The sequence below is a fragment of the Bubalus kerabau genome, chromosome 10 (assembly GCF_029407905.1).
Source record: "Bubalus kerabau isolate K-KA32 ecotype Philippines breed swamp buffalo chromosome 10, PCC_UOA_SB_1v2, whole genome shotgun sequence".
Lineage (NCBI taxonomy): Eukaryota > Metazoa > Chordata > Mammalia > Artiodactyla > Bovidae > Bubalus > Bubalus kerabau.
The window spans coordinates 77304224-77328050 of NC_073633.1; the positions used below are offsets into that span (position 1 = coordinate 77304224).

Consider the following 23827-nt stretch of genomic DNA (forward strand, 5'->3'; position numbering starts at 1 on the left):
TAGAGACTTGCAGGATGCGTTGGAGTTTGTGGGAAGACATGGTGGAGAAAAAGCATTTTGGCACATACACTGGCCAGACAGCAACATAGAAGAAAAAAATGGCAATCTTTGATTTAATTTTTACCTTGTAGAAAACTTTCCCCAAGACAAGTAGTAATTTACAGTAAACCAACAGATATGCATTGGGGATGGAAAACTTTTTATATCTTTTGTATTTATTTTTTTGTATGTATGTATTATTTTGTATGTATGTACATATATGTATGTATGTATTATTTTGTATTTATTAATATATCATGAGATTGGCAGACAGAAAATTTTTAAGTATTGGAAAATTTCATGCTTTCCTACAAGATTGATATGAATTCAGAAATGTATAAATTGGACTTACCACACCACTCTTGAAGTTCTCAATCCTTCTTTTTGCTGCTTTGTTGGTTAACCACCAGGCCAAAGTTGGCATATATTGCCACAAATAGATCATTAGCAAAAAAGGCTGATCAGCGATCCAAACTTCCTTCAAATCATTGGCCATGGCGACTAACGTCAGCCGCACACAACGACTGGTTGCCATCTTGTAGGACTGGTCTGCAGTGCTGCCTGTAGACTAAGAAAATTTTGAAAAATTCATGAGTGATAAGTATTTATCTAGAGTATCTCACAGAACTTTTAGGAGACATCCAGTTGAATGATTCCCTTACTGTGACCGCATGCCCCTCAGGAGTCCCCATAGGCACTAAGGGGTGCCTGTAAACTATTTATGGGCTTCCTAGGTGGCACAGGACCTGCCTGCCATTGAAAGCAATGCAAGAGATGTGGGTTCGATCCCTAGGTCTGGAAGATGCCCTGAAGGAGGAAATGGCAACCCACCTCAGTAATCTTGCCTGGAAAATTACATGAACAGAGGAGCCTAGTGAGCTTCAGTCCATGGGGTCGCAGAGTCAGACCTGACTAAGCATGCACACATAAGCTATATATTTCAGAAAACCTAATGGAATTCATATATTTAACCAGATAAGTGTGCAGGCTAACTAAAAGATAACAGTTATTCACTTTTAGTTAGTATTGTACCATCTTAAAGTACTTAATGATAACTCTATGTCATTTTAATAATAAAAATTTTAAAACAAATTATTAATACATACATTTAGCAAATGAAGTTCTATAAAACATGAAGCCCGTGAGGATGAAATAGAGAAAGAAGATAAAAGTGGTTTTTTGATATCGAAAAAATTTGGAACTGCTACTCTAGTTAACCCACTACTGTTTTACGAATAAACTGAGGCCCAGAAATACAGTAACTTTTATCTGTGCTCACACAGACCATTTAGTAGTAACCAGTTCTATATTCTAGGTCCCCTGATTCCTGTAACATTGTGCTCATTCTATTTTACTATAGTGCCTCCATAGAAAATGCAAAATATAAATTGTATATGTAAACATTTACATGGAAACATATAGATTTATATCTCAGTAGAAATATTAGTGGAGAAGAAGGAGATTTTCATGGTCTTTAAAGAGTTTTTTATATTATGGAGTGATACTGGATTCTTCATGAGACATTTATTATTCATTTGGTAGATTAATTACTTGTAATCTATGAGCTGAGGGAAGCACAGGCCTGGGTGAGGCCAACCTAAAACTATTACATCTCAACAGGGGGGTTTTTGCTAAGTTCCTTCACCATAATCCCTTTTAAAATCCCAGTAAAGTTTAATTTACTAAAATTCAGCCACACAGAACTTTCGACATTGCTATGATTTGTGAATTGATTAAAACTGGGTTTTTAAAATATTGATAGCCCACATAATAGTGGATCACTTATAAGCAGTATCTTAGTAATTTCTTTAGCTATTACTAAAGCTGGATCCCAAAGCACTATCAACTAACCTTAACAATTTTCCTAATGCTGAGTTATGTAAATAATTCATAAGGGATTCTAACATGAAAATCTTGAGGCATAGTGATGTAAGGCCAGGGTATGACTACTAAAGCATTCAAATCATTTCCCAACTAGAAATTTTACCTTTGTGACTTCTTCAGTTAGGGCATTTTTCACAATATTTGATTGCACAGGTCCCGGGCAAATGTTAGAAATTGTTATACCTGGGTAGGTGGTAAGTTCACTTCGGAGGGTATTAAAAAATCCCTAATAGACAAAAATAAATAAATAAATAAATACAGACACATATCTCATGTTTAATAGTACAAAATTACTTTTCTTCTACTTTTTATGAAGGACAATAGCAGCACATTATCAAAATGTGTTCTGAAATGCCTGAGTAAAGGACAGGGAATGTAATTACACAAGATGAGGCATTTTTAAACATAAGACCACAGGCAATCTATAACAGGCATTCTTAACTCCTGCCAGGTATGAGTGGTTCATCCCCCTGATGGCAGTGGTTTAGCTTGTTCCATCAGTGATTTTGCACCGGTTTAGTGAGAGACTACCCTTGAAGAGTCTGATATCCAGTCGCCAGCTCCCCACTCCAAAAGGGTTGCATGTTCACTGAGCATCATTGAGGCTGGATTTCTTTTGATGATCCCTCAAAGTGGCCTAAAGTACAGATGGTAGGGCAACAGGGAGCAAGTTGGAATTAATACTTAAAGGAAACTATCATAGAGGAACAGTTCCATTTTTTCAATTACTATCTGAAGAGACTATTAGTTTCAGCAAAAATTTTTATTTTAGGTGTAGTAAGAGAGTACACGGCTAGTTAAAAATGTAATATGATTGCTTACTCAGTGACTTTTGTAAAAACAACCTAGACCCTCTAGACTTAAAAGATATTGCCCATTTCTAAACCAAATAGGAAGTAAACATCTACTTCTCCTCATCGCTTCTCCTAAATCAGGAAATATCCCAAGACTACATTGTGATAACCGAGTTAACTTTGAAAAGCCTAAGCAGCCAACATAGGTACATTTATTTATGATCCAATAACATTAAACAGTTACCAGCCTTTAATGCTGATGCCTAACAAACACAAGGCCTTTGAGGGTTTGTGCTGTCTGAGACTAATGCAGTGCCTGACTCAGATGGACAGGAAAAAGGCTTTGTAAATGGATGCATGAACTTTAACCTTCTGCCCCTCTATAGCAAAAGAGGGGAGAGGACACCATGAAAGCCAATACTCCAGACACTAAAACCTCTCCTTGCTTGAAATCACATCTAGTATAGTGTCTGGCCTTTTCAACAAGTAAGTTCACTCTCTAGCTTGCTGAGTATCAGGGAAGGAAATGTGCCCTTCAAAAAGAGACTCCTGGTTTCAGTGTTCGGCTACTGGTATAAGTAGATCTCAACTTGACACATGGTATCAGACAATCAAATCCAGTACAAAACAGTATTGGAGGGCAGGCCAGACAACTTCTACTGTGTTTGAAAGTATCCTGCATGTCTTATGGGATACTGGGTACCAAACAGAGGGGGTGGCCACCTTCCCTCATGTGCCTGCCTGAGAGTTGTCCAACTGACACCCTATTACCAAATATGAGAAAATCATCAGTGCAGTATTTCATTTCATCACTCACTGCAATTGTCTGCTCTTCACAGCAGAAAGAGGATCCTATGGAACCAAAGCTTCAAATTTTCATGAAACTGATGACCATTCAGCTATTGCATCTTATTATTCCAATGGTGAAACATTCTACGTAAACTGACCTTCAGTGGCATTAATTATATATCACATGTCTCTATTAATCATTTTCCTCCTATTGGCCTTACAATTTAATTTGCTCCATGTTATAGTGTATATAGTTACAGTTTCTTCTTATCCATTCTTATGCCAACATTAAAAATTTATTCATTTCTAGTACTCATATCTCATAAGTTACACAAGCCAAATTAAACTTTCTCCTAGACTCTGCCTTAACTAGATTTTCTTCTTCTAATGAAGTCAGAGTAAACAGAATCAAGGCTAGACCCAGTAAGGATTTGACACTCAGGGCTAATCACCCAGTGGGAAGTTGCTATTTCTGACAGGCATGTACATTTAGAAATTCAGGTAAAATAAACACCAACAACAAAGGGGAAGGAAACAAAGTCACAGAAATGAGAAGGACAAGTAAATGTATGTAGAATCCTGAAATGTGTGTAGAAGAAACAGGGTAGACCCCAAATTTGCCATTAAGATGTGGTAGAAATGAGGACAAGGTAAAGGGTGACATGTCAGCTAGACTATACAGTTAGTAAGGGCAGGGATCATATCATCTTTATACTCCCAGGATATGTTGCAGTGTATGACACAGTGTAGGTACTCATTGCATATGTGCAGAATTAGGAAGAGGCAGGTGGGCTCAAGTCTTTTTAGCATCTTCTGGGTGAGTCTTCTACCCAAGATCTTCTTAGGTCTCTCTGTCTCCAAACATGACTACCTAGTTCCAATGATCTCTTGCAGTAAATGTTCCATACACACGTTCAGGTCAGTTCTATCAGAGTTAAGTTTTGACAGCCTTACCCGAAGAGCATGTTTGCTGGCACAGTATCCAGTAGAAAGGGGTGCAGCTATAATTCCCACCATGCTATTCACAGTAACAATTTTTCCTTGCTTCCTCTCAATCATGTGAGGCAGAACACACTTTGTCAAGGACACCGTCCCTAAGTAGTTAAGCTCTATTAGCTCCTTGAAGACATCCAGGCTGGTGTCCACACACAAAGCACGCTGGGATACTCCACCATTGTTGACCAGAATGTCGATCTAAGTAAAGAAAATCAGAAAGGGGGTACTTTAGGGATGACTTAGATGGATTGTTGGAATTCCTAGGGATGGTTGGTTATATTGTTAACTTGATGAATCAATGGAACAGGACAGTACATTTCCAGAGGTCAGCAATGGAAAAGATAAAACCAAAATTCACCTATGGAATTAAATTCCCACCTTAAGTTACTTTTTATGGAAAATAATGTAACAGAAATAAAAGGCACAGTGAATCTTTAGCTTCTTTTGTTCTACATGGAGGAGTTAATTTATTAAGGTAGGAAAAATTCCAATTATTAATACATGAAACCACAGATTCAGAGATTAAGAGACCCAGCTGGGCCCTTGAGATGAAGTGAGATGCTTCATGAACCCATTTGCCTACAGCACCACAGATGGGAATCTCTTTTACAGCTACTTCAGAGCAAGATTCATGCACTCAAAATGCTACTTACTCTGCCAAACTCCTGGAGAACTGCTTTGGTAGCCATTTCATGGGAACTTCTGTTAGTCAGGTCAAGGGGCAAAATGAGTATATCTTTTTCTTTCAAATTACCATTCTCTAAATAAAGACACTTAAAGTTAATATGGAAGTCATGTGCTATTCACATTACATTTAACACCCACCCTACAACCACACTTAGCAATGAGCTCATTTCTGGGTGAAGCCCTGTGGATGAGGTTCTCTTTAAGGACCAACAAGTGGATTGACAGGGATATGGGCAACATCTTATCAAACAAAAAACTGGCTGGGTACACAGGAAACAGAATTCCTCTCTTCTACTTAAATATATACAGCCTAACATTGGACCAGGCTTCCATGACAGCTCATTTGGTTGGTAAAGAGATCACCTGCAGTGCAGGAGACTCCGGTTCGATTCCTGGGTCAGGAAGATCTGCTGGAGAAGGGATAGGCTACCCATTTCAGTATTGGAACAGCCTCTAGAAGCAATCAAGATTATACTACAAACTAAAAAAAGCAAACATTTTAGATCAATTCCTTTAGAGGTACACAGTTATTTCTATACATCTGTTATATGATAGGTTCACGGCTTGATTTTTAAACACAATTTTAAAAAATTTATGCTGAAAATCAATGAGAATTTGGGTCTTCCAGTCATGTGACACAGAAAAGATTCCTTTCAGAGGCTAAGGATTCCAGGAGGTGAATAAGGAAAAGGACACAATTCTGAAATTCCCAACCAAGAAACACATTGGGCTGTAATGGCCTCTCTATTTCTGTTATCAAAAGAACAGTTCAAACTAATTTCCTTGAATTCTAGCCCTGAAATGCAACAAAGTTGTGTTTTGGTGAGAAAAACAAGTAAGTGGAGAAGAGGTGAAAAGGCTTTATGGGCACAGGAGTAAATTGTGAAATATTAACTGTTTTCCAAAAGCAATAGAAAAGTCTGCACCCATGATATGACAGATAAAAGGAAAACAATCTTACTCAAGCTAAGAAACACTGTTACGCTTCATTTCTTCCCGTGCAAGTCTCAACAGCAGAGGAGCAACCGTCAAAAGAAGTGGCCCAGTGGAAAAACACAAGAGGCCTTTAAGAGCAATATCGTGAAAGAGGGCTTGTGGCCTTATCAGCTAACTCCATATCTGGGTGATTAGTTCCATCAGCAAAGTGAAAGAAAGATTTTTAAAGAATGACAAGTAGATGACAAAAAAAAAAAAAGATCTTCTGGAAATTTCAAAATTATTTCAGTGTAGATATTAAATTTCCTATGAGAAATAATAACTGTATTACTTGAGACTGCTTTTACTGTGAACTACACCAAAACCCAAACAGATAAACAAAAACACCATTGTCCTGTATATATGAAAAATATTATATCAAGTTGCATTTCTCAAACTTAATTCTACTCTGGGATTTCCCTGGTGGTCCAGTGGTTAAGACTCCACACTTCCACTGCAGGGGCCCTGGTTCAATCCCTGGTCAGGGAACTAAGATCCCACATGCTGCACAGAACGTGCAGAAAAAAAATTTAATTCCACTCCTGTTTTTTTGTCCTTTACAACAAAAATCTTATATTATTTCATATGACTTTAATATCGGACATTTTAACAAAATATCAATTAAATTTCTATGGTAACATATATGTATGCCATTCATAAGAACCAAATTGTTCTTTGTCTAAGATAAAAATGTAAGACATTCATGTGGTCACTAAAAATCCAAACCAGCATTTGAGAGAACTGATGATCAATCCCTAATGCTAAGAATTAGTGTAAAAAAAAAAAAGGTAGAAAGATGGCAGAAAAAGAAGAAAAAGGTCAGGCCAGCTAACGCAGAAGTGACAAAAGGAGTTGGATCAAAGCACTCAGCATTTGGAACCAGAGTCTACTGCCCATGAAAATCCCCCTCTTCCCTCTAAAATTCCCAAATTTTGACTCTGGGCTCTGATTTACTTCTAGGCAGCACTGCTGGTATTTTAGATTTACTCACCAAGGCACTTTCTTTTCACCCTTTCCAACTCATGCACTCTTCTGGCTGACAGCACAAGAGAAACTCCTAGTTTGGACAGCTGGTAAGCCAGTTCCTCTCCAATCCCACTTGATGCTCCAGTCACCCACACCACCATATCAGTCAGCTCCCATTCTATTGAAAAGGGGGTGGGGATTGAGGGGGGAAAATAAGCTATGGGTTACATCCATAAATCAAAGATTGACCAAAGGAAAAAAATAGTTTTAAACAATATGAAGACATAATATGTGGAACTTAAAAATTTAAGTATCCTGTTTACAGCCCTGATTGTGGTGATGATCTCACAGGTGTATACTTACCCCAGACTCATCTAGTTGTGTACCTTGAATATGGACGGTTTCTCATATGACAATCATACCTCAATAAAGTGGTTTTAAAATGCTTTAAATTAAATATCTTAAGGAAACACTTTCTACCTAGTGTTAGAAATCATATTAGTAACAGTTTATTACTAACTATTATTTTGTGTATTCTAGACTCTTTGAGAGTTTTCCAGACTTTACTTCAAGGTAAGCCTTACAACTCCATGGTCTGACTCTAAGGCTCTATTTATCTTCATATTTGATCATGAAAAGTAAGGGTAAGTAGATAGAAAGTATCTGGACTCATTTTCTCACCTTCCTTATTCATAAATGAGGGCTTCAGATAAGATGATCACTTATAGTTCCATCCAGTTTTCTATTCTATTATTCTAATTGCTCACATTGGTGGTATTGATGATAAATCTGAGTATACCAAGTTCTACTCTATGGTATGGTAGAATCACCCTGAATTTTTGAAGTCATGTTTTCCCCATTTGTCAATCATAATCTGATGCCTAGCAACTAACTAAAGGTCATTTTGTAGAAGAGCTTTCCAAATGCCTGAGCCTTCATCTTAGAAGAATCTAGTAGTTCACCCAAGATGAAATACATATGAGAGTGAGATGAAATGTTATACTCTGCTTGCCAGGTATCATCTTGTTAAAGATTGTAAAAATGTGAAATAAAGCACTGACAAGTGGTTTATTCTCCAACGAAAAACTTATTTGTACTGCAGCACACGATAGCCACTGTCCATCTGAATCCATCGAGTCAGGGCAGTGCAATGCTCCTGTGTACCTTATTAAAATGTGTTATTTGTCAAAAATAGGAGACAAGGTATTATTTAAGATACACATTGCTGATTTTGGATCAGAAAAGTTAAAATCAGGAAGCCAGTTGACTGTTTTAGTCAAACAATTCTCAAGTCTAAGTGTTGGTGAGTCAGTATGTGCTCTGGTGGTTTTAACTCCCAGGGTTCAAGCGCCAGCTGTGTCACACACAGCGGTGAAATTCTCCCATGTGGGAACTCAATGCCTTCACTTTCCAAAAGTGGAAAATTGAATTAATAGTAAAACCTCCTTCATAGAATTGTTGAGAGAAATGAGTTAAAACATGTAAAGCACTCAGAACAGTGACTGACACACGTGTGGGAGTGTGAGCTAAGTTGCTTTAGTCATGTCCAACTTGTTGCCATCCATGGACTGTAGCCCGCCAGGCTCCTCTGTCCGTGGGATTTTCAAGATAAGAACACTGGAATGGGTTGCCATGCCCTCCTCCAGGGGACTCAGTGCATAATAAAATGTCAACTCTAACTGTTGCAAAATTATTTAACAAATGGATTTTGGCAGCAAAACATTGAATGTTCTAATTTCTCCAGCCAGGGTCAATGGGTTTACTAACTTCAATGGCTTAACATTTTTCCATTGCTTCCTATGTGCTTAAACATATTACCTTATTAAAATCTTCACAAGAACTTTATGAAACAGGAATTATCTCAGTTTTACAAGAAAGGAAACTGAGGTTTACAGAGATTGATTTACACCACTAGACTGTAAATTTCCTTAAGGCTGGGACCCTGTCTCCTTTATTCATTGCTCTGTCCTCAGTGCCTAGCACAGAAACTCGCTTAGAGAAAGGACTCCACCCAAGAATCCTGGCAGAGCTAGGATATTTTTCGAGGTATGTCTGACCTCTAGCCTAAGCTGCCACATTTTAATATGGTCAATATTGTAGACCCAACTATCTTAGCCATTCGAGAAAATATCCTCAGGAAAGCGATTTCATGTAAATATCTAAACAAAGGACAGAAACATCCCAAATACTGTGTCTGGGCTACAGTGCTTTCCTATCATCTATTGCACTATGTATTTTGTTTGTTTTTTAGCTTGTGAGATTTCAGTTTCCTGACCAGGAATTGAACCCAAGCCACAGTAGTCAAAGCTCTGAGTCCTAACCACTAAACTACCAGGGAACTCCTAAATCTGATGCACTTTTATGGAAAGGCTCAACTGAGCAACTCTGCAGATTTTTTGGGAAATTGTTGTTCAGTAGCTAAGTTATCTCTGACTCTTTGCGACCCCATGGACTGCAGCACACCAAGTGTCTCTGTCCTTCACTGTCTCACTGAGTTTGCTCAAACTCATGTCCGTTGAGTCAGTGATGCCATCGAACCATCTCATCCTCTGTCACCCCCTTCTCCTCTTGCCCTCAATCTTTCCTAGCATCAGGGTCGTTTCCAATGAGTTGGCTCTTTGCATCAGGTGACCAAAGTATTGGAGCTTCAACATCAGTCTTTCCAGTGAATATTCAGAGTTGATTTCCTTCAGGATTGACTTGTTTGATCAACCCCCAACCCAGGTTAAGAATTCTCCCCTCAAGCTATTGACCATTTAACTCCCTCACAGGATGAGTAATCTAGTTACCTCTGAGGCACCAGCTCATTTGGGAGGGGTAAGTCTAATCATTGAGTTAGACATTGAGTTAGAGTTAGACATTGAGTTAGAGTTAGACAAGGCTGTGGTCCTAGTGTGATTAGATTGACTAGTTTTCTGTGAGTATGGTTTCAGTGTGTCTGCCCTCTGATGCCCTCTTGCAACACCTACTGTCTTACTTGGGTTTCTCTACCTTGGACGTGGGGTAGCTCTTCAAGGCTACTCCAGCAAAGCGCAGCCGCTGCTCTTTACCTTGGAGGAGGGGAATCTCCTCACCGCCGCCCCTTCTGACCTTGAATGTGAAATAGCTCCTCTAGGCCCACCTGTGCCCGCGAAGCCACCGATCCTTGGAGGTGGGGTTGCTCCTCCCGGCCTCCGCCCCTGACCTTGGATGCAGGGTAGCTCCTCCCGGCCACCGCCCCTGGCCTTGGATGTGGGGTAGCTCCTCTCCGCCGTTCCTGCGCCGTCACAGCCTGGCACTCTCGGCCACTGCCCCTGACCTCGGACGTGGGGTAACTCCTCTTGGCCGCCTCCCCTCGGGCATGCGGTCCTCCCAGCTTCCGCCCCTGACCTCGGACGTGGGGTAGCTCCTCTGGGCCGCGCTAAGTGCGCGGGTCACAGCCACCCACGCAAAAAATTAGTCAATCTAATCACACTAGGACCACAGCCTTGTCTAACTCAATGAAACTAAGCCATGCCCATGGGGCCACCCAAGACGGGCAGGTCATGGTGGAGAGGTCTGACAGAATGTGGTCCACTGGAGAAGGGAATGGCAAACCACTTCAGTATTCTTGCCTTAAGAACCCATGAACAGTATGAAAAGGCAAAATGATAGGATACTGAAAGAGGAACTCCCCAGGTCAGTAGGTACCCAATATGCTACTGGAGATCAGTGGAGAAATAACTCCAGAAAGAATGAAGGGATGGAGCCAAAGCAAAAAGAATACCCAGCTGTGGATGTGACTGGTGATAGAAGCAAGGTCCGATGCTGTAAAGACCAATATTGCATAGGAACCTGGAATGTCAGGTCCATGAATCAAGGCAAATTGGAAGTGGTCAAACAAGAGATGGCAGGGTGAACATTGACATTCTAGGAATCAGCGAACTAAAATGGACTGGAATGGGTGAATTTAACTCAGATGACCATTATATCTACTACTGTGGGCAGGAATCCCTCAGAAGAAATGGAGTAGCCATCATGGTCAACAAAAGAGTCTGAAATGCAGTACTTGGATGCAATCTCAAAAACGACAGAATGATCTCTGTTCATTTCCAAGGCAAACCATTCAATATCACAGTAATCCAAGTCTGTGCCCCAACCAGTAATGCTGAAGATGCCGAAGTTGAACGGTTCTATGAAGACCTACAAGACCTTTTAGAACTAACACCCAAAAAGGATGTCCTTTTCCTTATAGGGGACTGGAATGCAAAAGTAGGAAGTCAAGAAACACCTGGAGTAACAGGCAAATATGGCCTTGGAATATGGAATGAAGTTGGGCAAAGACTAATAGAGTTTTGCCAAGAGGAATACACTGGTCATAGCAAACACCCTCTTCCAACAACACAAGAGAAGACTCTACACATGGACATCACCAGATGGTCAACACCGAAATCAGACTGATTATATTCTTTTCAGCCAAAGATGGAGAAGCTCTATACAGTCAACAAAAACAAGACCAGGAGCTGACTGTGGCTCAGATCATGAACTCCTTATTGCCAAATTCAGACTAAAACTGAAGAAAGTAGGGAAAACCACTAGACCATTCAGGTATGACCTAAATCAAATCCCTTACAATTATACAATGGAAGTGAGAAATAGATTTAAGGGACTATATCTGATAGATAGAATGCCTGATGAAGTATGGACTGAGGTTCGTGATATTGTACAGGAGACAGGGATCAAGACCATCCCCATGGAAAAGAAATGCAAAAAAGCAAAATGGCTGTCTGGGGAGGCCTTACAAATAGCTGTGAAAAGAAGAGAAGTGAAAAGCAAAGGAGAAAAGGAAAGATATAAGCATCTGAATGCAGTGTTCCAAAGAATAGCAAGAAGAGATAAGAAAGCCTTCCTCAGCGATCAATGCTAAGAAATAGAGGAAAACAACAGAATGGGAAAGACTAGAGATCTCTTCAAGAAAATCAGAGATACCAAGGGAACATTTCATGCAAAGATGGGCACAATAAAGGACAGAAATGGTATGGAGCTAACAGAAGCAGAAGATATTAAGAACAGATAGTAAGAATACACAGAATTGTACAAAAAAGATCTTCATGACCAAGATAACCACGATGGTGTGGTCACTCACCTAGAGCCAGATATCCTGGAATGTGAAGTCAAGTGGGCCTTAGAAAGCATCACTACAAGCAAAGCTAGTGGAGGTGATGGAATTCCAGTTGAGCTATTTCAAATCCTGAAAGATGATGCTGTGAAAGTGCTGCACTCAATATGCCAGCAAATTTGGAAAACTCAGCAGTGGCCACAGGTCTGGAAAAGGTCAGTTTTCATTCCAATCCCAAAGAAAGGCAATGCCAAAGAATGCTCAAACTATCACACAATTGCACTCATCTCACACGCTAGTAAAGTAATGCTCAAAATTCTCCAACCAAGGCTTCAGCAATACGTGAACCGTGAGCTTCCAGATGTTCAAGCTAGTTTTAGAAAAGGCAGAGGAACCAGAGACCAAATTGCCAACATCCGCTGGATCATGGAAAAAGCAAGAGAGTTCCAGAAAAACATCTATTTCTGCTTTATTGACTATGCCAAAGCCTTTGACTGTGTGGATCACAATAAACCATGAAAAATTCTGAAAGAGATGGGAATACCAGACCGCCTGACCTGCCTCTTGAGAAATTTGTATGCAGGTCAGGAAGCAACAGTTAGAACTGGACATGGAACAACTGGTTCCAAATATGAAAAGGAGTACGTCAAGGATGTATATTGTCATCCTGCTTATTTAACTTATATGCAGAGTACATCATGAGAAACGCTGGACTGGAAGAAACACAAGCTGGAATCAAGATTGCTGGGAGAATTATCAATCACCTTAGATATGCAGATGACACCACCCTTATGGCAGAAAGTGAAGAGGAACTAAAAAGCCTCTTGATGAAAGTGAAAGAGGAGAGTGAAAAAGTTGGCTTAAAACTCAACATTCAGAAAATGAAGATCATGGCATCTGGTCCCATCACTTCATGGGAAATAGATGGGGAAACAGTGGAAACAGTGTCAGTCTTTATTTTTGGGGGCTCCAAAATCACTGCAGATGGTGACTGCAGCCATGAAATTAAAAGACGCTTACTCCTTGGAAGGAAAGTTATGACCAACCTAGATAGCATATTCAAAAGCAGAGACATTACTTTGCTAACTAAGGTCCATTAGTCAAGGCTATGGTTTTCCCAGTGGTCATGTATAGATGTGAGAGTTGGACTGTGAGGAAAGCTGAGCGCCGAAGAATTGATGCTTCTGAACTGTGGTGTTGGAGAAGACTCTTGAGAGTCCCTTGGACTGCAAGATCCAACCAGTCCATTCTGAAGGAGATCAGCCCTGGGATTTCTTTGGAAATGATGCTAAAGCTGAAACTCCAGTACTTTGGCCACCTAATGGGAAGAGTTGACTCATTGGAAAAGACCTTGATGCTGGGAGGGATTGGGGGCAGAAGGGGACAACAGAGGATGAGATGGCTGGATGGTATCACTGACTCCATGGACGTGAGTCTGGGTGAACTCTGGGAGTTGGTGATGGACAGGGAGGCCTGGCGTGCTGCGATTCATGAGGTCGCAAAGAGTCGGACACGACTGAGCGACTGAACTGAACTGAAGTCTAATCATTCAAGATGAGTTTCCCGGATGGCTCAGGGTAAAGAATCCACCGGTGATGCAGAAGACACAGGAGACCCAGGTTCTATCCCTGGGTTGGGAAGATCCCCTGGAGGAGGGTATGACCTCCCACTCCAGTATTCTTGCCTGGAAAATCCCATGGACAGCGGAGCTTGGCAGGCTACAGTCCATAGGGTCACAAAGAGTCAGGCATGACTGAAGCGACTGAGCAGTGAGCACAATCATTCAAGGGCTTCAGGAATTTTCTTATACTGATACCTTTAACTTCTACAGACCAGCAGCAGCTGGCAGCAGTTCTGCCTTGTGGTATCAGGAAGGATAAATCAGGCCTGTCTTGCACATGACAGTGTCTCATCTGTTTGAAGCCTCTGTCCTCCCTAAGTCCTTTCATCTCTTGCTTCTCTAAGGCTAAATAAACACCTCCAATTTCTGCTACTTTCCCTCAGATGACACGACATCTGGTTTTGTCACCCTTCTTCTCACACCCTCTGTACAAGCTCCCACTGGTCAATGTTCTATTGAAAGGAGCTGGCCAGAGCAGGATACAGGATTCCCAGGGGTCTAAACAGCTCCAAGTAGGGTGACTTGACTAAACCACTTCCCTTGTCTTTCAGAAGGGACATGCCATGAAGACCCAGACAGTGGCTGGCTCAGTCACTGCTGTGTCCCCAGTGCCCAGCACAGAGGCCAACACAAGCAGGTATTCAGAAAACATCTTTTGTTGTTTGCAGTTTGTTCCATAAGACACGAAACAGCTCCAACAAGGTTGCCTAATCTTTCCTGGCACTGCACAGTTGACCCTCATTGAGGTCACTGTAAAATAAGAGCTGTTTTCCTCACATATGTTCTGCTGTTGAGACTTTTCCTACTCTGGACTGGTGCTATGGATTTTTCTAGATCTATGTGCAATACCTAAAATTAGTCACTCTGAAATTTTACCATGTGAGATACATGCTTGGAGACACAGAAGGTATCTCTAGATGGATACATAAAAGGCAGGAAATGGTGGTTGCCTCCAAAAAGGCACACTGGGCAGCTGGGAGACAAGGGTGAGAGAGAGCTTTACTTGTCACCATGTATCCTTTTGTATTTTTAAAAGTTGCCTTATGTGAGTATATTGTCAACTTTTTAAAGTGACACTTCATGGCAAATAGATGGGGAAAAAGTGGAAACGGTGACAGATTTTATTTTCTTGGGCTCCAAAATCACTGTGGACAGTGACTGCAGCCATGAAATTAAGATGTTTGCTCCTTGGAAGAAAAGCTATTTGTTGGCAAAGACATTGCTTTGCCAACAGAGGTCCATAGAGTCAAAGCTATGGTTTTTCCAGTAGTCATGCTTGGGTGTGAGAGCTGGACCATAAAGAAGGCTGAGTGCTGAAGAATTAATGCTTTCAAACTGTGGTGTTAGAGTCCCTTGGACTGCAAGGAGGTCAAACCAGTCAATCCTACAAGATATCAACCCTGAATATTCACTGGAAGGACTGATGCTGAAGCTGAAGTTCCAGTACTTTGGCCACTTGATGCAAAGAGCCGATTCACTGGAAAAGACCCTGATGCTGGGAAAGATTGAGGGCAAGAGGAGAAGGGGGCAACAGAAGATGAGATGTTGGATGGCATCACTGATTCAATGGACATGAATTTAAGCAAACTCAGGGAAATAGCGAAAGGCAGGGAAGCCTAGCATGCTGCAGTCCAGGGGGTTGTAGAGAGTTGGACATGACTTCACAACTGAACAACAACAACATAAAAATGAAAAAGAGGATAATTTTTTTTTAAACCTTAATAGAGTCTGCCCATCTTTCCAATCTGAGCTGTTTTTGGAACTTGAATCTATCTTCATGTTCCTTTAACGCTATTTCATTATCTCCCTCACCTCCCTTCCAACTCTCTCACCCCCTAATATCCCCCTCCCGGAGCCCCTAGAAGTCTTTTTAGTCATTTTTCCTAATAACATCCCTATAACATTTTAATTTCACAAATATACTGCATATCTGTTTATGTATCTTCATATATCTGCGTGCCAAGTTGCTTCAGTCATATCCAACTCTTTGCGACCCTATGGACCATAGCCTGCCAGTCTCCTTTGTCCATGGGATTCTCCAGGCAAGAATATTGGAGTGGGTTGCCATACCATCCTCCAAGGATCTTGCCCATCCAGGGATAGAACCTGCAAGACATTGGCAGGCAGGTTCTTTACCACTAGTGCCACCTGGGAAGCCCTTACATGTATGTATCTATGCTTTAGACATAAAAGGAGTTCTATAAAGTTTATTCTTCAGTAAGTGCAGGTTTAAGCATGGTGAAATTGAAAAGTTAAAAGTTAAATTAAAATTTAAAAGCTATTAACATTTAACTTTACAACTGTAAATTTACAAAAGTTATTTTACTGAATAACATGTATTTACATGAACTGCAATGTATCATATTACATTTGTAAATCAGCAAATTATATAACTACATGATAATAATAGCAAAGTAATTAAATGTTTAAAAATCCTTCAAAACTGATATTTTTCCAGCAAAAGTAAAACACTGAAAACACCAAATGAATTTCTTCACAGTTATCTTTAGTCACCTTAACTTTTTGCTTGATATGTGAAAATAACTTTTCATTTAACTAGCTGCTAGATATTGTCAACGTTTTTTCTCTTTAGCACTTGACATCAGTTGAGTAACTTTTGTAGAACAGTAAAATATAAAGTATTTTTATGTAATTCTCAAAGTCCAAGTTAACACTAAGCACAAATAAGATCAAACACTAAAGTCAACCAAGCAGCCAACAGGTGCATGCATTCCATCTGCTGAGATGGGCCAATGACCAAGAGAAAGTCTGCCAATCACAGCCATCTATTTGCCATAGTTTTGTAACCCTGATCTTGCACATGTTTTACATATTTTCCGTGAACTCAGTGTAAGTGCTACACCCCCCTCCAAGAAAAGAAACAAGAAAAATTAAATACTAAGGAATAATACTTTGTCAGTTAGGGTTGAGCTTAGGAGGGGCATAAAACATTTTTCCATCTAAGATTTTTTTCAGTCCCCAAGAACCAATTTTCACCCCCATGTAAGTGATAGGGCTCCCCTTCCCTCTCTGGCTCCATTTTTAAAGTTATCACTTCCAGGGCTTCTCTGGTGGCTCAGACAGTAAAGAATCTGCCTGCAGTGCAGATCAGGAGTTTGATCCCTGGGTTGGGAAGAGACTCTGGAGGAGGGAAGGGCAACCCACTGCAGGATTCTTGCCTGGAGAATTCCATGGGCAGAGGAGCCTGACGGGCTACAGTCCATGAGGTCCCAAAGAGTTGGAAGCGACTGAGCAACTAACACTTTCACTTTTTCACTTAATCACTTCCAAGCAAACCTCCTCACAAGATTTAGATATTTTCATGCAGGGAAACTAGGTCCAGGGAAACCCCACTTCCTGCTGGCCCTTGTAGACCCAAAGCCTAGGTCTGGACAGCCCACTGAACTTCTCTGAGTATTATGAAAATAAGATTAATAATGCCTACTTTATAAGAGTCATTGTAAAGGTGAACAGTCACAAATGAAAAGGACCTAGTGCACTGCTTAGCACATAGAATGTGTTTAGTAAACGACCATCAAATATTAAGCTGAGCATAGATAAAAGGTAGAATGTCTTTTAGTATGCCAATAACGTGTGTGTGTCTTTTAGTATGCCAATAATGTGCTTTTCCTTCAGGCAAAGCACCCAATCCAGTTCTTTATTTTTATCCCAATGGGTAGGCAGCTTTGTAGGTGACTGTATTATCTCAAATTCCATTTCATTACTCTTGAGTAGAGTGAGAGATGGCAGATAAACAACTTCAGGAAGTAGCCTCAAAAGGACACTCCTTTACAAGCGCACAGTTTCTCCAAGTACTGCCCTCCCACGCTGCTTCAGAATCCCTGGGAGCCAGGCAGAGAACTCAGAGACCTGAAGGCGCTCCCGCCGATTCCAAGGCTCTTTTACTTCAGCAAGTAAAAGGCAAGTCCGTAGGGACCAGGACGGAAGACAAAAGGCCCCGGCCCCTTCCACCCCGAACCAGAGCCCTTGAGAAAGGCGCAGCCTCGCCGCCCGGAAGCTCCACGCCACCCGGAGGAACGCAGGGGCAGCGGAAATCCGACCGCACGGAACCCGGGCTCCCAGTGCAGAGAGGCGGCAGCAGGTCCTCACCTGGTCGTCGCCCCTGCCACTCGGCCCACAGCAGGGTGAGGTCCGCGTCGGCCCGTAGGAAGCGCAGTAGCTGCACCACGAGCGCCAGCAGCGCGCAGAGCACCAGCAACCAGAACAGCAGCTCCCAGCTCATCGCGCCCTGCTCCAAGGGAGGAAGATAGACCGACCCCCCAACTCCAGACTGCGCCTAGGCCGCCTGACAGCGATCTCGCGTCCGCACCACCGCCCTCCTCGCGGCCCCGGCCAGCCCAGAGAGCAGGCAGGAGGGAGGAGCCGCAAGGCGCGCCCCGAACCCCGCCTCGGGGAGCCCTCCCCCGTTCTGCCCGCGATGGGCGTGGGGCGCCCAGCTCGGAGATCGCTGCCCAGGTCTTGTCCGCCTGGGCGCCCAGTAAGAGGTTGCAGTGGGAACAAACGGCGTCGGTCACTTAAGCACTTGGAGATATTCCTATTCGTAAGGTAGTCACAGCATTTGTAATCTCAAAACCGATTCTTTTACAGTTGTTTTGAGATGCAAATAGTTTTCGAAGCTCAAGAAGAGTACAGATATTCCAGCCTATGAATTCGGGCTCCTCCTCTCCCTTCTTATCTTTAACCACAGGGACCTAACAGACCACCCGTGTTTTTGTTTTGTTTTGTTTTCCACCCCGCGCTATCGCCACTCCCTCACCAAATTAACCAAGTATACGAGTAGGATTGGCCCTGTGTCTACCAACATTTGGAAAGCACCTTGCAAGTGATTCTAGTGTGATTGTTGAATAGGAAAGTGCAGCTTGGGCAACACTTGCCCTTGAGCCTAGTGCCAGGAGCCTTTTCTGAGGACTTCAGTTCAGTTCAGTTCAGTCGCTCAGTCGTGTCCGACTCTTCGCGACCCCATGAATCGCAGCACGCAGGGCCTCCCTGTCCATCACCAACTCCCGGAGTTCACTCAAACTCACGTCCATCGAGTCAGTGATGCCATCCAGCCATCTCATCCTCTGTCGTCCCCTTCTCCTCCTGCCCCCAATCCCTCCCAGCATCAGAGTCTTTTCCAATGAGTCAACTCTTCCCATGAGGTGGCCAATGTACTGGAGTTTCAGCATTAGCATCATTCCTTCCAAAGAAATCCCAGGGCTGATCTCCTTTAAAATGGACTGGTTGGATCTCCTTGCAGTCCAAGGGACTCTCAAGAGTCTTCTCCAACACCACAGTTCAAAAGCATCAATTCTTTGGCACTCAGCTTTCTTTATAGTCCAACTCTCATATCCATACATAACCACTGGAAAAACCATAGCTTTGACTAGAGGGACCTTTGTTGGCAAAGTAATGTCTCTGCTTTTGAATATGCTGTCTAGGTTGGTCATAACTTTCCTTCCAAGGAGTAAGTGTCTTTTAATTTCATGGCTACAGTCACCATCTGCAGGGATTTTGGAGCCCAGAAAAATAAAGTCTGACACTGTTTCCACTGTTTCCCCATCTATTTCCCATGAAGTGATGGGACCGGATGCCATGATCTTCGTTTTCTGAATGTTGAGCTTTAAGCCAACTTTTTCACTCTCCACTTTCACTTTCATCAAGAGGCTTTTTAGTTCCTCTTCACTTTCTGGCATAAGGGTGGTGTCATCTGCACATCTGAGGTTATTGATATTTCTCCTGGCAATCTTGATTCCAGCTTGTGAAGTCTGAGGACTTCAGCCAACTCCAACTAGGTTGGAGTCCAGGTAGCCCAGCCCTCAGTGACCCTAATTTTTTTCCTTATCTGTACCCACGAAGAATATATAATTTAAATGAAAAAAAAAAAAAAAAGCCTGTGAAGGGCACAGTGGCTCATACACAGTAATAATATTTGTTTTTTCTTTTGTAGTTCTTAGAATTAATTAGTATTATTTATTATTTCTATTATAAATATCATTTTGAGAGAGTCAACTCTTAGGTAGGTTGATAAGAAGTCCAGTGCCCCAAGGAGGAGAAAGGGGTTTGGGGCTCTTGAGGAGAAAAGGACAAACTTTTTTCTACATTGCTTTCTCTTAGTCACATAAAACATTTTGTTTTTGTTTGTTTTTTTTCTTTAAGCCCAAAGCTAATGATTACACAACAAAACAACTCATTTTAAACTCTGTTCAATTCAGTTCAGTTGCTCAGTTGTGTCTGACTCTTTGCAACCCCATGCACTGCAGCACGCCAGGCGTCCCTGTCCATCACCAACACCCAGAGCTTGCTCAAACTCATGTCCATCAAGTTGGTGATGCCATCCAACCATCTCATCTTCTGTCATCCCCTTATTCTCCTGCCTTCAATCCTTCCCAGAATCAGGCAGAATCAGGGTCTTTTCCAATGAGTCAATTCTTTGCATCAAGTGGCCAAAGTATTGGAGTTCCAGCTTCAGCATCAGCCCTTCCAATGAACACCCAGGACTGATTTCCTTTAAGATGGACTGGTTGGATCTCCTTGCAGTCCAGGCGACTCTCAAGAGTCTTCTCCAGCACCACAGTTCAAAAGCATCAGTTCTTTGGCTCTCAGCTTTCTTTATTGTCCAGCTCTCACATCCATATATGACTACTGGAAAAACCATAGCTTTAACTAGATGGACCTTTGTCGGCATAGTAACGTCTCTGCTTTTTAATATGCTGTCTAGGTTGGTCATAGTTTTTCTTCCAAGGAGCAAGTGTCTTTTAATTTCATGGCTGCAGTCACCATCTATAGTGATTCTGGAGCCCCCAAAAATAAAGTCTCATTGTTTCCACTGTTCCCCATCTATTTGTCATGAAGTGATGGGACCAGATGGCATGATCTTAGTTTTCTTAATGTTTTCACTCTCCTCTTTTATGTTCATCAAGAGGCTCTTTAATTCTTCTTTGCTTTCTGCCGTAAGTGTGGTGTCATCTGCATATCTGAGGTTATTGATATTTCTCCCAGCAATCTTGATTCCAGCTTGTGCTTCATCCAGCCTGGCATTTCTCATGATGTACTCTGCATATAAGTTAAATAAGCAGGGTGACAATATACAGCCTTGATGTACTCCTTTCCCAATTTGGAACCAGTCTGTTGTTCCGTGTCCAGTTCTAACTGTTGCTTCTTGACCTGCATACAGATTTCTCAGGAGGCAGTTCAGGTGGTGTGGTATTCCCAACTCTTTCAGAATTTTCCACAGTTTTTTGTGATTCACACAAAGCCTTTGGCATAGTCAATAAAGCAGAAATAGACATTTTTCTGGAACTCTCTTGCTTTTTCTGTGATCCAATGGATGATCCAATGGATCTCGTGTTTGACCACTTCCAACTTGCCTTGATTCATGGACCTAACATTCCAGGTTCCTATGCAACATTGTTCTTTACAGTATCTGACTTTGTTTCCATCACCAGACACATCCACAACTGGGTGTTGTTTTCACTTTGGCTCAGCCTCTTCATTCTTTCCTGAGCTATTGTCTGCTCCTCTCCAGTAGCATATTGGGCACCTACCGACCTGGGGAGTTCATCTTTCAGTGTCATATCTTTTTGCCTTTTCATACTATTCATGAGGTTCTCAAGGCAAGAATACTAAAGTGGTTTGCCATTCCCTTCTCCACTGTAAACTCTGTACTAAGGTTTATATAACAACAAAGTATCCTGCTTTAGAACTTGTTTCTCCTTCTTAAGAACCTTCTGACTAATCTGTTATCTTAAAATGTGTATTATGGGAGTGGGTGTAGTAAGGTCTTTCTATTGTTAGTTCTAATCCCATTGTCTTAAAATGTAAATTGTGGGAGTGGTTCTGGTAAGACCTTTACAACCTTGAGACATTCTTTTGATTTACTGTAATAACCAATTGAAAAACTAAGATTAGCAAATTAAGCACTCTCCGTCCCCCTTCTGATGTCTGTGTCAGAAGCTTTCTCTGTCCCTTTTCACTGTAATAAAACTTCTGCTACACAAGAGACCTGAGCCTGGTCCCTGATCCTGAAGCTAAATCTTCTTCTTTAGAGATTACGAATCATTCACTGTAAGTTATAAATTTCTTAGACTCCAACATGAAAGGCAGGGGCTTTGTTTATAAACTCTATATCGTGCACCTAGAGTTACACCCTTACACCTGAAAGCCATAAAAATGTTTACACTGTGTGAATCAGAAATTGTATATTATTCTGTGTTCCTGGAGAAAGCTGTGCCCTACTTAGCTAAACCTTGACCCTGACTGATGGTTTATCCCAGTCACAACTTGGAATAATGTTGCTCAAGAGTTACCCTTATTGCCTTGTCACCTTTGCAATATAGGTGTTCTTTTCCTTATGATAAATGTAAATGATTTTTCAAATAAGGTGCTTTAAAATACTATTGCCAGCTGGAGCTGGAACCAAACTGAGGTTTAACTACTCCTGCTCAGAGTTGGTAGAAATAGGTGCTTTATTCAGGAAGCCAGTAACCTGGGGAGATGGTAGACTAGCACTCCCCAAACCATCTCCCAGTTGTCAGTTAGAGGGAAAGGGTTTTAAAGGGAAAAGGGGGAAGTTTCAGGAGTGTGCAGAACAGCAGTCAACTCCAACAATTCTCTTGAAACTGGTCATGTGATAGTCTGGTCAGTGTCATCTTGATTGTTGTAAGTGCAGTTGATCTTCAGTTCCAGAGTTGGTTTGTCCCCTTTTCCTTGAAGTCAGTTCTTGGAATTGTGCAAGATGGATAAGCTTATGTCACAGCTATAGTCCAGTCATCATGCAGTTAGCTTTTTCTATGTGGTGGTGGTTTTAGTATCCTGCAAAAAACAACTCAGGAATAGACATCAGGCGCTATTATCTATGTCCTTCAGAGAGGAACTAAAGATTCTGTGATACTATCACCCTAACCACAAACTGCTTGAGCCTGCTTTTTTGTGACTCAGTGAGGCCAGGGAGACTACAGCTTTACCACAAGTAAGAAACAGGGAACATGGAGGCTTTATTGTACCTGGGAGGGCCCCACCGAGTCCTGTTCTGTTTCAGTACTACACTGAGTCTCACTACTGTGAACAAATTCTAGTCAAGTTTCCTCTGTGCCTTTTCCCCTTCTGTAAAATGAAAGGCTTGAGTTAGACTTAGTGTCCCCAGCTAGATCATCCCATGGATGGGTACACTCTATTCTCCATCCCAAACTCCAGCTGTGGGAGTGGTTGTGAAAGGGGATAGATCTGCAAATGGCAATTGGATTGGGAGCTGGGACAGCAGGCCCAGGATTGGGAAAACTGGCCCAAAGAATATAATCTCTGTCCATTCCTGGAGAATATGAAGTCTACATGAGCTCTGAACATCTAAGTCTCAAAAAATATGTCTTTGTCTTTTTTCATGGAAGAGCATTTTATTTTAAATATAGCAGGGTGCGCATGTTAATCCCAAACTCTCAATCTATCCCTATGTCTTTGTCTCTTAATTTGATGATTTGGTCTAATGTGAATATCTTGTTCATTCCAGGGTATGTACTTGTAAACTTGTGTACATTTATTATCTGACAAGATATAATGGTTAACTTTATGTGTTGACTTGGCTAGGCCATGGTGCCCAGTTTCTGGTTAAGCATTCAGCTAGATATTGCTATGAAGGGATTTTTTTCTTGGTACACTTTATATAAAGCAGACTAGCCTCCATAACATGGCTGGGTCTCATCTAATAAGTTAAAGACCTTAAGTGAAAAAAGACAGAGGTCCCAAGAAGAGAGAATTCTAACTCCAGAGTGCCTTTGAACTTGGGCACTGTCAACTCTTCCCTGAGTCTCCAGCCTGCCAGTCTGCCCTGCAAATTTCATACTTAGTCCCCAAAATTGTGAGTTATTTCCTTAAAATAAATCTCTCTCTCTCTGTCTCTCTGTATATGCATAGGTATGTGTATATATACTAGATTGGCCAAAAAGTTCATTTGGGTTTTTCCATAACCATTTACCAAAAAAAAGCAAACAAAAGTTTTGGCCA

The 23827-nt window shown here is 41.6% G+C and overlaps 1 protein-coding gene and 1 long non-coding RNA gene across 3 annotated transcripts in view; both read right to left on the minus strand.

Annotated features, from left to right (window-relative positions):
* DHRS7 (dehydrogenase/reductase 7) overlaps window positions 1–18192 on the minus strand; it is a 28434-nt gene extending 10242 nt beyond the window's left edge. Inside the window, exons 1-6 of one of the 2 annotated variants that reach the window (XM_055538242.1) lie at window positions 10122–10246; window positions 7156–7308; window positions 5156–5262; window positions 4461–4700; window positions 2027–2149; window positions 392–607 (exon numbers count right to left, since the gene is read on the minus strand). In XM_055538242.1, the coding sequence (XP_055394217.1) occupies window positions 392–607; window positions 2027–2149; window positions 4461–4700; window positions 5156–5262; window positions 7156–7291 (822 nt within the window). In that variant the 5' untranslated portion in view covers window positions 7292–7308; window positions 10122–10246. Of the gene's footprint in view, window positions 1–391; window positions 608–2026; window positions 2150–4460; window positions 4701–5155; window positions 5263–7155; window positions 7309–10121; window positions 10247–17938 lie in introns of those variants that run through there. The other variant, XM_055538241.1, reaches the window with a different exon arrangement.
* Window positions 18193–22517: 4325 nt separating this feature from the next.
* LOC129621618 (uncharacterized) overlaps window positions 22518–23827 on the minus strand; it is a 44958-nt gene continuing 43648 nt past the window's right edge. Inside the window, exon 4 of the long non-coding RNA XR_008699566.1 lies at window positions 22518–22642. This is a non-coding gene — a long non-coding RNA (uncharacterized LOC129621618). The remainder of the gene's footprint in view (window positions 22643–23827) is intronic.